At 30.2% G+C, this 14,498-nt stretch overlaps 1 protein-coding gene across 4 annotated transcripts in view; it reads left to right on the top strand.

The window, feature by feature from the left end:
* Positions 1–14,498, top strand: part of LOC105832228 (alkaline phosphatase) — a 216,083-nt gene that overhangs the window by 149,726 nt on the left and 51,859 nt on the right. For all 4 annotated transcript variants that reach the window (XM_028193493.2, XM_036291922.1, XM_012672983.3 and 1 more), the window contains one exon: positions 13,542–13,736. In XM_028193493.2, coding sequence (XP_028049294.1) covers positions 13,542–13,736 — 195 coding nt within the window. The remainder of the gene's footprint in view (positions 1–13,541; positions 13,737–14,498) is intronic.

The following is a 14,498-nucleotide window of genomic DNA, read 5'->3' as shown; positions in this document are numbered from 1 at the left end:
GAGTCGGTTTGAGAAATGAGAGTTGTGGCCTTTACACACGCGACGACCTATTCACATGACCGTTCCTAAATACAAAATTCGCAATTCTCGAGAGGAGATATCTTGCAACAATAATTTTGTATTTAAAACTTGAAAATGTCTTACAATATTATCTCTTTTAGTTATTCTGTTGCCTGATAATTAATAATTAATTGAGAGGATTTGTTTGCAGTTTTACATTGCATTTATCATTATTTTAAATTATTTAAAGTGCGGTCAAAAGCCATAAAATCTCGATACACACAAATTCACATTTATCGAAGAAGTATTATGTTCGTTTTGCTTTCAGGCTTTTATAGGAGTTTATCACTTCCTTAGTCCGCTTCAATGCGGTTATGGTTTCCGATGTGTGTACAAATCAGAAGATTAATTTCCTTATTTACATTCTGTGCATATACATACACAGTGTCCCTAATGAATTAAAGTATTGTACTTCTAGTAGATCGATATTTCTTAAAAAGTAAGCCGTGTGACACACTTTGAATTTTTGCTAAGAGTATAATTCAGTGAAAAATCTATTCAAATTTTACTCGAATTTTTCTTAAAATTTCTATTTTATTTTATTTTATTTCTAATACATTGAAATTTATAAAGAAGCAATTATCATCCATTATGAAAATAATAATGCGTGATTAATGTACCTAATATGACACAGAAAATCGAATGAGAACATAAGAATTAATTAGTTTCTAACCTGTCTGTGACAAAATAAATAATTTATACGGATGAAGATGAATGATGATGATCGATGAATGTGCGGTAACATCAAAATTCATGATGACAGGGAACCCCAGGTTGTTCCATCGATCTAACGTCGCAAGTAGGGGCACGGTTTCATGTAGGTGCGAAATGGCAGAGAGATTAAAAAAAAAAGCAATAAATGACGTGCGGAGGAAAAAAAGCATTTGCAATTCAATGCGGTTATCCGATGTGTGAAAACGACGCGCTTTTATGCACATTCCAAATTTCGATTTAGTCAGCAATACAATATAGTGCAGTTATATACGAGCGTCGAGTGCGTGCATTATGATAAATCATTTTCTACGTATTCGGATTATTTGATTCTGTAAATCGAGAACGCGTACGAGAGTTGTTTCGGGGATTTTGAAAAACTATTGATGTGTCGAAGATGACAAATAGCGCACGATTTATAATGGAAGTGAATCATGAATAAATGCACGAATAAACGATGGATATCAAAGTCAAAGTATGGACCACTTTATCCGGAATTATATGACTATTTGTGGATGTTTTTGTACAAAGTGGATTTTTAAATCAAAATTAAAATAAAAACAAAACATTTCTCTTTCTTCAGCTTAAATTTTGACATTGGGTTTTCAGTTAAAATTGTATTTCTTATTTTTGTACTTTTGAAATTAATAGTACAAAATTTAATTTGCTATTGAAATAATGTATTGATTTTAATATGTTGTGGTCAAGTTTAAATTTATTCGGCATTAAACGTAATTGATATTCAGATTCTAATTTACCATTGTAGATGCTTTTTAGTTTAAACTACTTATACCTTTCGCAAATTTGATTTCCATTTGTGTAATATGTTAGTTACACGTAACGTTACGAATATGTGATAGTTTTACCGAAAAAAGAATAAGGAAAAATGTTTTTTATATGAAAATTTAGTTAACATTCTGTATTTTATTGAATTTATTATTTTTTCTTATTTGTCAATATAATTGGAATTTCTACATTATATTAAAAAATTACTGAAATCAATACAGTTCAACAATTTTATAAATGGCACTCTATATCCGTTAATCTGTAACGTATCTTTGTTGCCAGATTGGAACTTTAGTTTTCTTGCATGTGCATACATATAAATGAGTTCGGAAACTTCGCGCTGAAGCTACTTCGCGAAGTAGCTATCTGTGTGCATTTGGAGATTGCAACAATTTGATTAACACTTTCCAGGTAGATAGTACGTGTGTTATCGTCACTAAAGGGCTGACGTATTACACAAATGTACGAGATATTTATAAAGCTTTACTGCAGAAAATGCATGATTCACTGCAGAAAAAATACATTAAAATGCAGATGTTTTAAATAAAGTAAAATTTATATTGTTCGTAAGTTCCATATGTTGTTGCATGAAGTTGGATATTGAAATAAGTTGCGCTAAAAGAATTTATAGGAAAATATTACATTTTTAATTTTCATAAAAGTTAATTTGAACAGATAGTTTTGTGTTTACTCTAGTTATTAAATAGATTACATACTTAAAAAAGTTATTAATATACATACGACGGATGATAATTTAATTTTCAAGTATTTTTGACTAGTCTTGGGTTAATCGTTCCGGGAGCGATTAATGACGTCATAAAGCCAATCACAGCCATTCTTCTGAAGAATGGAATAACTGTGATTGGCCAGTTCTAGAAGAATAAGAACCTGAGATGACTTAACCTAACTCGATTTTGCCTGGTCAAAAACATCATTAATTTCATAATTAATTTTACATTATTATCAATATTATATTTTGTTTAATATAATGCATATTATGTTTAATAAAATTTGAACGAGAACATGATATGCTTTTACGGATATTATCAATTTCAGAATTTTATATAAAAGTAACATATTTATATATGTGAATCTAAAAAATATATAGGTTTGCATATTTCATAAAGTTTATATTGTTTATATAGTTTATATATATTGAAAATTAATGTGAGAAACTTTAACGGACTACTTTTTTTTAGACCGCAGATCAATATATAATTTCATCATTATTACCAGTATTTTGTGCGTCTTTTCCTATGTAAAAGATTTGCATGAGAGATTTAATACGTGCAGCTAAAACGATAAATAAGGCGAACATTTACATAATTAGCTTCTTATCGTAAATAATTTTCTCTAATGCACTTGAAAGGCTATTCAATTGTTAAGTTAAAAATGTACTGATAGGGGAATTCTTATGTTATAAAATTTATATATTTTTATATTAAATTTGTATTATTTTCAAATAAATTTTGTTTTGAATTTTAAACTTATTTTGTATTTACCAATTCCGAATTGTAGTTAATTATCTGACAAAGTCGATTTCTTTTAAAGCAATTATTTCTTTTACTTTGGTTAAATTTCTGTGAAAACTTTTTAATTTATCAGTTAGTTTTTTTAAATTTTTTTTTATAAAGTTATAAAATTATGCAGACTAATGATAATAAAAAGATTAGAGTTGAATACAGTTGAATTACATCATGTGTATACATTTTTTGGTACAAGATGTTTTCTCTTTTCTTTGATATGCGAAATGTTGCACATGTTTACACAAAAATAGGCCGTCACTTCAGCGCGATTGTAATACAAATAAAATAGCGTTTCATTAAGGATCTTGTTTACATTTTAACCTACAGTGCACCACTGTGCAATACATTTTTCACGCGTTATATTGATTAATGAAAAGTGGTAGGTTGATTATGTGTTAGATAAACTCATACAAAACAAGTTTATTTGTAAATGGAGATTTTGTTAATTAGAACATAATCAGTAATATAATAATACAAAAGAAAAACATGTTTAAACGTAATCTCATGTGTTACAGCAGTTTCCTTTTTTCCGATTAATTTTTTATAATAATCAATTTTGCAGTTATTTAATAACATCTGCATAAGGTCGCAAATTATCTCTGAAATAAATTCAACTAAGAAAACATATTCTTTTCCATATTTTTCACACATTTGTATATTTTTCTCATTTTGAAGAGGGTCACATAGTCGTGAATAAAAGAACTCTTTCTTTTCAAGTTATAAATATTCTTTGTCTGCAGTTCTGTATGTGGATTTTTATTGTGTACTTGAAATATACAGTAATATATTGTAGATAAAATATTCGTAAAATTGCAAACAAAGAGAACACATATATGTATAACCACGGTGCATTTGATTTCTGATTTAACGTAGACACTTTACGTACCCATAAACACTTTTCGACATAATTTATTCTTATACTTAGAGAATCAGCAGCTTTGCAATACGTTTTAGTATGTTTTAAATTGTGTGCACTTGTTATTTACATAAAATTAAATGTTTGTTGCGGAAAATATATAATATATGAGAGTCTCATAGTTGTCGCTCATGCTAAATTGAAAATTGGAGCATCTCTAGAATATTGGCACACATGTGATATGTTTATTCCATATATCATACGTTACCGTAATATGTTATCTCGGAATCAGGTTGAGCCGTCTAAGCAACATGCGCGAAAATATCGTACGCCGTGGTAACGCTGATTGCCGAGTTTGAAATCATTCAAGCACTTCCAGGGAAACTTCATCAGAGGACTTGTCCCCGTTCCGCGGTCGCGTTTTCCTCGTTTTGCTTTCAATCGGCATTGAGATCTCGATGCTGCGACTAAAGTTTCACAGCGCGCGACAACTGTTGCTCCCGGCTACTAGTTGGGAAAGTTTGCAGCACCTTAATACATTTCGACACGATTTACCGCTCACAGATCATCGAAGGTACGAGAGCGTCTCTTCGAGCGCGGTAAATGCGTTAATCTGATGCACCGATTCCTTGGACTGCGAAAATATGGTTTCAAGCAGCAATAAAGATTTTACTGCATAATAATAATAATACTTCATCGATGATTATTTGATGCTCTTTATGTTTTTATGATTACGAGTTTTTCATTAGCATTGTTTGAACTGTATTTTTTCAATTTACGATGAAATTATATTCAATCTGTACTAGAGAATAATATTTTCCCATGATACTTTTGGCGGTGCAATAAATCATAAAACAATAAATAAATAACATTACAACATAAATTTAAGAGAAAATATTTTTTTCTTATACAAAGAGATAGATAGATGGATAAATAAACAGATAGAGAGCGAGAGCGAGAGAGAAAGATTGAATAAATAATCTCAGAGATCTCGCTTTGAAAGCTTTTTTTTCTGTGAAAATCTGTGTTTTTTTACCATTATTTTTGCGTAGATTCCATACAGTTTTAGTATTGATTATCCGGGAAGCAATAACGAATCTGGGCCGGAAGTCGTATTTTCTCGTCAGTCGTCCGCAAAGATAAACGCATAACGTCCAGACTTCCTGTTAAGCCCTTATCCGAGATAAACCTCAAGTCGACTTGAGGCTCGTTTGCACGTCGGGCCGCTGTCGGCTGAGTTTCAGTAGCCGATGGATGTGTTTACACGTCACATTCTCTGATGCATAGTTACGCGGTCAGGTTTTGGGTAGGGTAGGGAATGTCAAGCTCGGAAGCTAAATGGGTCATCTGAATATTAATTCTGAACGTTGCACACGTCGCGACTCGGTGGATGCTGCCAGTGATATGTCTTATAGGAGTGACGGCTATTTTAACACGGTTAGAATCATTAGAAATCTTTATTAGAAAGCATGATAGTCATAATTCTTGATCGGAATTAAAGTGGAGATATCAGAATAATTATAAAAAATAGCCGAATAAATATAAAACCATAATATTAATGATTATATATTTATTACTTTTGGATATTTAATTCTTTTGTTTTAATTAAACACAATATGTTTTAATCGTGATCTCTCTGAATAACTTACATATATATTTATACTAATTAAAATTTTATAATTAATTAATAATGAAATTGTTTGTGATTTTTTTTTCAAGGTTTTGATAAGAGGATAAAGATGTATGATGCTTATAAAATTATTTATTATTTTTTTTTAAATAAAAATAAACTATGAACAGCACTGCTTGAAAGTCAAGATATCATTCCTTTCTTCTGATACATGTACTCACGTTCCCGCATAGAATTTATCGCAGAAAAACGAAACCCGCTTACGATGCTTAGAGCTCACGCGTTATTCCACCACATAATCTCCTTCATCCTCGAGGCTTTGCGTCATTGAACGAATAAGAACATGTATTATTACCGCGCAATAAAATATCTTTATTGCCCCTTGAATCCATATTTTTGTGATCCAAGTGGCTGAAATGTCGCCCATGAATTTCTTATGAAAGGAACAGCAAGGTTAGCGTTCGTAGCAAGACTCAAGTGTCTGTATGTACTTTCCGTACAAAATAATGGTGACTATTGATGACTATTAGTTATGTCTTATATGTATGTTTCTAAGATTCAAAGAAAACAGATTTTTGTTTTGTTAAATGCTTACGTTAAGTTTTTTTGTGTTATGAGATTTATTAAAGTATTTTACAAGCATTTAATGCCATAAACATAAATTTAGTTTTTATCTCTCTGGTATTATTTTTATATAAATATATTTTTATATACGAGACAACAATAAAAATTATCCACGTAAGATTAAAATGGAGCGGGAAAGTATGTCCAGGTTAATTTCGTATCTTTTATAATAATAAAATGGTTCAATGATGGATAGTCATCATTACGAATTAACGTTTGGTCTATGTTGCTTAAAAAAAAGCGACATCGCTAAGTTTACTGTCTTATCATTGTTCTTAATCCAGTGAGAAAACACTCTTCCTGCATTTAACAGCAATAATGTGACGGTAATATTAAAAACAGGAAAATCAGACAAAGGGGTCATGATTAGATAAAGAAGTTTTGTGGCTATGTATACTGTGAGCTTTTATATCCGCTTATTTGAATTTAAATAATTGAAAAGAAACAAAAAAATAATTATATTTAGGATTTAGAAACGTTATTTTATAGAAGTATAACGCATTATCATTACTGTTATTTCTTTGTTACTGTTTGTTTTATAAAATTTTTTGATAATCTTTTTCTTTAGTGGCATTCAATTATCTATGTCCGCTGTTTGATTAGTTTAAATGCGAAATCTATAGTGATTATAAATAATCGCAATGTGATCTCTCTATGCATGTGTTGTATGTATATTTATAAAGTAAAAAAAAAGAAGTAACAATAACAGTAACAATAATATGCGCTACAAGTAACGCGTTACTTTCCAACTTTGATAAAATAAAATTTGTGTTAAAGTAATAATAACAATAAAGTAACGTATCTAATGTCAGTTGAAACGTGAAATTTAATATTTATTTCATTAATATCGATATTTCCATTTATATCAATATTGCTAGATATATGATGTGCCGACATTAATTAATTGCAAATTATAGAATATTTCTCGGTATGCAATTTACTAGTATTATCTTTATCATACATGTTTATCAAACATATGAATAACATAACTTACGTAATAACATTTTCTAAATTGTAGAAAATATTACTTATTTGACATAAATATTTATTTTTTATAAAATTTGTTACTAGTACTATTCAAATAATTATTTATTTGAATCAAATATCCTTTTCTGTGAGTGTAATTATTAACGGCCGTACTATCCGAAGCTCAAATCGTTTAATCGTTCATTTTTTAATTTATTATTTAATCCTCTTACACATTTACTCGTTGAAAAACAGCAGAACTAATTTCGCAGTAAGTGCCATTGCAGCGCCATGGTATTTACTTTGAGTTTTAGTTAGGAAGCCAGTCGCAATGTAGAGAAGTAGATACGGGCCACTAAACCAGCAGGGACTCGATAGTCCCTATAAAACGGTTTCCTAAAATTAACGACACGAACATAATTTGTCGAACAGACGACTCACTGTCCGTTCGGATTAAAATCTAAAGTTCGTAAACGGAGTAAGCGATTGAAGATCTATTTCTAGCCTTTTTCCGCTATTGAGCTTTCCACAAATCTTCGAATGACCATTCCGATAACTAAAAGCCTTTATTTAGACAATCCTGAAAATAGAAGTGAAATTTGGGATGCGTTTGCACTGTAAATTTTGCAATCGTTAACAAAGTTTGATGAATCGAACGTTAAAATCATAAGGAAATTATATTAGAGAAACTCAAATATTAAGAGAAATCAAATCCTTCAGGGTATAAATTAATTAAAAGATCTTTTCGAAAGGCATAAAAATAGATTTTCTGCACAAACGAAGCACGCGAATTAAGAATTTACGTGTAAACTTATAAAGCAATATTTTCTAATAACAGATTCATATTTATACCTATGATGATTTTATGATTATTTACCATGTAAATGCAGATTTTTTAAATTTTAGCTTTCGTATTGTTCTCGGCATAAGTTCTGTCTCTATTGTTGCCACCTAAGTGGCCATTACGGGAAACTAGTACAATCAGAGATAGAGAAGAGCTCGTAATAATCATAACTTGTAATAAGCAGTCATCTTAATCGAAGTGCAGTAACTGTTCGCCGAACTGTTCGCCAACTGTCATCACTAAGATAGCGCGCATTGTATCGAATAGCGGCAATCGAGAGTTCAATTCTAGAATGATCAAGACCGTCGAACATTTATGCGAAGAAATAACCGTTTCTTCTCGTGTGTGTGTGTGTGTGTGTGTGTGTGTGTGTGTGTGTGTGTGTGTGTGTGTGTGTGTGTGTGTGTGTCGCAGCCGTTGTAATGGAAATAATAATAAATTATATTTACGCCGTTAAGTAATAAGCGTTACGTTTTTTATTTACTTTAATAGAAATTATCATGAAATCCGCCAAGCTCAAGCAAACAAAAACTTTTTACAAGAAATAATATTTGCCAAAGAAAATTCACGGCTTCGTCAATGAATTTATCAGAAAAAATATTTTGAAAATGTTTTTTTTACATAAAACGACCAACTGCATATGTTTTATTCTAGTTACAGAATATTATGAAATAATATATCGTAACATTCATAATGGGATAAAGAGATAAAGCGAACCAAAGATACTTTTTTCTATTTCCAGGATTAGGAAGTAATGCATTACTTGTATCGTTGTTTTTATTATCATTATGCTTACTATTATACTTACTTTTTTAAATAACAGTGATAACGATATTACTTTTCTTTTTTAATAAATGTAATGATTAAAGGAAGAATTATTTCAAATTATTGGAAATATCATGTTAAAATTTTTAAACGGAAAATGAAGGGTGCCAAAAAAAATAAATGTTTGCATTTATAAATTTATTTAGAATCAAAATATTTTAATTTGCATTTTAAATACTTTAAAATCCTTTCTTCTTAAGATTCATCAGATAATCTTTCGAATTTAATATAAAAAATAATTTTTGGGGGGATATTTTATAATATAAACATTGGAAAAGTAAATTTTATGTTTAATTTGATTTTCTTTTAGCATTAAAACTGTAACAAAAACATAATGGTAACGAGTTACTTTTGAAAACTAGTAAATAATGAGTTATTTTTAAAATGTAACTTTCCCAATTATGTGCCTATATATTCCTAACATTTCCCAGTTGTTTTATGCCCTAATCGCGACTGTTTCGAGTGTACGGCATAAAGATAGAATCGAAATCAAGGCCGGTTTCCGCTTTATTACGGCAATGTTGGAACGCCCTATCGATTGTTTGTGCTTTAATCGCGCTTCAGTGAAGGCTAACAGCGACTGTATTCTACCTCGTTGCCGTTCTTGTAGTTCGCAGTTTGTCGGGTACGCTTTGTTTTTAGTGATGTTTTATTTCTCCAGTGACATTTCGGTGTTTTTTATTTTGTGACGATTCCACGTTGCTTGCCAGATGGAATAGGCAATCCTACGAAAGCAACAATTTGCGACATACAGTCGGGCATTGAGAAGTCCGCGTGCTCGGTTCTAATAGCTATTTTCGATCCTTTTGTACCGAAGCTACTTTGTTATTTACGGTGTGCAGCGCAAAGGGATGTTGTACATTCAAGGTTTATGCAAAAATGTTATTTTATTACCAATTGTCCAACGAATAAACTAGAAATTTCGAACTCTGCATTATTATATCCAAATAGCAAAGTTTTAATCAAGAAGAGGATATTTTAATTAAAAGAAACTAAATTAAAAGAACCCATGGATTATGAACAAATTATAATATTTTTATTCTTTTCGATTTATCTTTCTCAACAAAGAAAGTTGAAAATTTCAAAGAATTTCACGTTTATACACGAATTGATAATTTTTTTCGCCGTATTAATTTTTCTTTATAATTTATATCGTCAAATTCCGTCAATTCTTTGACTGTTATAGTGTCAAATGTTAAGTCTGTATCAAAATACACATTGGAAATAAAAAGTTGTAAATTAAAAAAAATTTAGTTAATTAAATTTTACTTTAAAATTAGACAAATTTTTTGCAAACAATTTTTTACAATTTTTTAAGATGCTCATAGTATGTATTAAATTTGACGATTAAATTATTTTGAAATTATTTCTAGCCTTAATTTACAAAATTTATTATTCTAAGTGCAAAATTTATTACAAAATTTACAAAAAATATATATTTATATACATTGCTTCCGAGTTAAGTAGATTCGAACGAGACTCTAATGCAACGGATGATTAACTAAGTTTATCTAAAACGTGACGTTATACCAGATGAACCCTTAGGATGATATCTATAATAAAGCCGGTTCTTGTTCTAGCAGTGCACAGCTGAATCGGATAAGAGCCGGTCGGACCTCGATCGAGCAAGTCTGCAGTTGCACGTGAACGATACGCGCGTAACGAGTGGATCGATGCTACTCGCTCGTGATGTGCCAGCGGTGCAAGTTCTTAAGCATCGCCCGGCAATTGAACGCCGGTCGCGATATAGTTTATCTCGTGGGTTTTTTATGGCTATTTTTATCGACGACGCTCTTAATGATTGTAAAACCGACGTAATACCGTCGGTGATCGTACCTTTTTGCATTGCACGATCGGTCATGTTGAGAACCAAGCGCACGCGTTGAGATATTGCGAAGAAACATAACTAGCTGCTAACTTTTTACGTAACGAGAAGGAGAAGTTGCGCTATCCAACGTGCATGTTTTGCAATTTTTTACTGTAAATTTTCTTTTGAGAGATGTAAATTTTGGGGAGATATTATAATTATAAAATATTCTTTCTCGTAAATGGTTTATCTTCTAAACGCAATTTTATTTCTTATGATTAGTTTACAATAGATATGATAAGCTTTATATCGTAAGAAATTGACCGGTTTTTCTCATATTCTATTGTAATTGTTCAATTTCTTACGGCTTTAAGGCTTAATACATCTAATGTAGACGGAATCTTACAGAAACATAATTTCTTGCGCAATTTTCATTAATTAATAAATTAATTTTATCGCTGAAATTAGAAACTCATTTAACTTGTCATTGTCGCCCAGCAAGTTTGTATGTAGTTTTATCGTAGTACAGTAAAATTCTTATTATCATAAACATATACACTGAGAATAAAAACTAGATTTATATAAATATTTCTTTGAATTGTGCTAATAACATATTTTATAGAAAATCAATAATATTTATTTAAAACAAGTACTAGTTTTCTATAATTTAGAAAATATTATTTGTTTGAAATAAATATTATTGATTTTCTATAAAATATGTTATTAGCACTATTCAAAGAAATATTTAGTTGTATCTAGCAATTTTTTTTTCTCAGTGTAATAATAAAAATAATGTACAATACGATTAAATTAAGAATATGTTCTTCATTGATAAATCAATTGAATTGTGCGCTTTTACTTTGTATTGTTATCTAATTACTTATGTTAATTAAACTACATATGATAAAATTTTGTAGTAAAGTATTTTTTTACAAATGTTCTAAAACATTTTAATGTCTGTTACCACCAAAGCACCATTGAAAACTTAGGCATCATTACCAATGATCATAATAATCGTATTAACTATTTGGACTTGAACTAAAACGACAATTTATTTTTCCTTAAAAAAATATTAGTAGCTAATATGTAAACATTATTATTACTACATTCAGAAACAGTTGATGATACTCTCTATTTTACAAGTTGATTATGGAATATTATGGAATATGTATAGAAGCGGCAGAATATTATAATGGTATTTAATAAATCAAAGGATAGCTGGAGGAATAGCTGGAGGAATTATTATTTCGTATAACAGTGGACAGAACCGCAAGTGCACTCGATGCACTGGCTCGTATTTGTGTGAATCGAAACAGGAACGACCAAATTTATATTACATACGTAACTTTGTACACGTAATGAGTATAAATAATTGAAGGGTGACTGTAGCGTAAAGTAATTCTGTTATCTCTGTATTAGTTTCATTTCATTTGTTTTCTCTAATTTCTTTAAATTCCATTATTTTGCATATAATTTTGCTGCAACCGATTGAAATTCTCCATTGAACGGTTATTATTAAATATATAAATTGTTCCTATACATTTTTAATGCTTTATTTAAATAAATAGCTTTATACATTTTCATACAACACTTGATAAACTAGTTATTTAATAATCAAATTTTATATGGCTTTTCAACGAGATGGAGTTCAAATTTGGGTGCATTGCGTTGCACTGTTCTTTTTTTGAACTTTTTTTGTTATTTATAACAATTAAATTGTATTGCGTTGACACTCCCTTTTTGTGAAATTTTTTGCAACTGTTTTTTGATCATTGCTATTACGGCGTGAACATTCGCGTGTGCAGCCACGCCGCCATTTTGCCGTAATAGAATTATCACGATGATCGAGTTAAGTCCATTTATGTAACTTTGTTAATGCGATAACAGGAACCGCTGCTCTCATGCAGAGCGTAACTGTATGGAGCAACGAACAACGTCTCATCCATGATTGACACCATTGATTAAAATCCAATTGAGAACTATTAATGAAGCTATCAAATGACAAACATTGTACAGACGAGAACGAGGAAGTAAACAAAACGCAAACTCGAATATACTCCTCTTCTTGTGTAGACAAACAGGATCGCCCTTATCGCAGATAAAGGCATAATAACAGTTTAAAATTAATAATAAATCGAAATTAATTAATGAGAATATCACGGAAAAGAAAAAATTGCCATATATGGTCAAAGCGGATTTTGATATGTATCTAATAATACTTTTGCGTAAATTTTACAATTTCCAATTCATATGTAAATATGCGCCGATCATTTGTCGGTCTTGAAACAGTTCTAAACTGAAACTGGAATAATGTCATGAAGTAAATTGACAAGCAATTTAATTTGTAATATTACGTACAGTTTATGATTGTGTTTCAAGACTGACAAATAATCAACACACGGTTTGCATAAACTATAGAAACTCAAAACGCAAAAATATTAGTAGGTGCTACAGTATATTCGCTTTGATCAAATCTAGCGTTTGTTCTTTAATCTGTAAAATTAAATTGTTTTACTTGATATCGATACAAAAAATCATAATCGTAATATTATAGCAGAGCTTAAAAATTTTATTAAAATAAATACAATAAATGTTGGAACTAATAGTGTTATAGAATTTCAGATTATTTTAACGAAATTATCTTTGAAAAATTAATTTTTTACAGATTATTTGTGATAAAGAAGTTTTACTATATAGATGTTGATGTATTTTAATAAATTTTATGTAATATGAAAATAGATGTCTAATAAGAGCACAAAAAATAGCTAGGAACTGCGAAGATTTTCAAACGAATTTGGAAGACGAAACGTAGCGTCACCCCTTATGAAATATTCGAAGATAACTTTAATAAATGGTAGCATTTCACGAGCCTCTCATGAGCGAGATCTGTTGGTGTTTCACTTCAGGTGGAAGAATCGACCACGCTCACCATTACAACAACGCTTATCGCGCCCTGGATGAGACGCTGGCGTTGGAGGAAGCCGTCGAGGCAGTTATGAAAGAGGTCGATCTCACGGAAACGCTCCTCGTGGTTACGGCGGATCACTCGCATGTATTAACTCTCGGCGGACTGGCGACGCATCGTGGGAATCCCATATTTGGTGAGTCACCACATATACGTTATCCTTGTATGCTATATCCGCTCTCGAGTCTAACTAAAGTGAATGGGAAATTTCCGTTTGGGTTAGATGCATCAATGAATGAATTAACTGATTAAAATAATGTAGAGGAGAAGAGAGAGAACGGTTAAATGAAAAGTTGTAATTGGTTATAACAATTAAATATAATGATTAAATATAAAGTAAAATAAATGAATATACGCTACAACTTGTTATTTCATCATGGTTAAATGGTTAAATAAAAAGATGTAATTTACTTTTAGTTTTAAATAAAATTTATATTTGCGTGTTACATCAAATTTGTTCGAGAATGCATATTTTAAAATTAGAGTGAAACAATAATTTATCTGACAAATAATATTTTTTTATTTATATCAATAAAAAATTAAAAGTACCATATATTTTCACTTTTAAAGTGTGTAATATTATATTGCTTTTTATTATAACAAAAATACATATAAATTGATTATTTAGTGTTAATGATAATCAATGACTCATTGTCTATTATTTTTTTCTATAATTCAATTATATCGACAATAAATTACTAAAAAGAGATACAAATAAATTTGCAGTCATCAGCACTGTCCCGTTGAGTATTTTTTTTCTTTGATTAAGCATGGAATATTTTGAAGTTTCTAGTTAATAATGTCGCACTATTTCTGACACCTGCTTCTCTCAGATTTTTAATTATACACCCGTTAGCGCGAATACGATGTCTGTATGCATTAACAAACTCCAATTCAG

Source organism: Monomorium pharaonis, chromosome 9 (assembly GCF_013373865.1).
Source record: "Monomorium pharaonis isolate MP-MQ-018 chromosome 9, ASM1337386v2, whole genome shotgun sequence".
Lineage (NCBI taxonomy): Eukaryota > Metazoa > Arthropoda > Insecta > Hymenoptera > Formicidae > Monomorium > Monomorium pharaonis.
The sequence above is the reverse complement of the archived record's forward strand: the minus strand, read 5'-3'. Positions and strand labels throughout refer to the sequence as shown.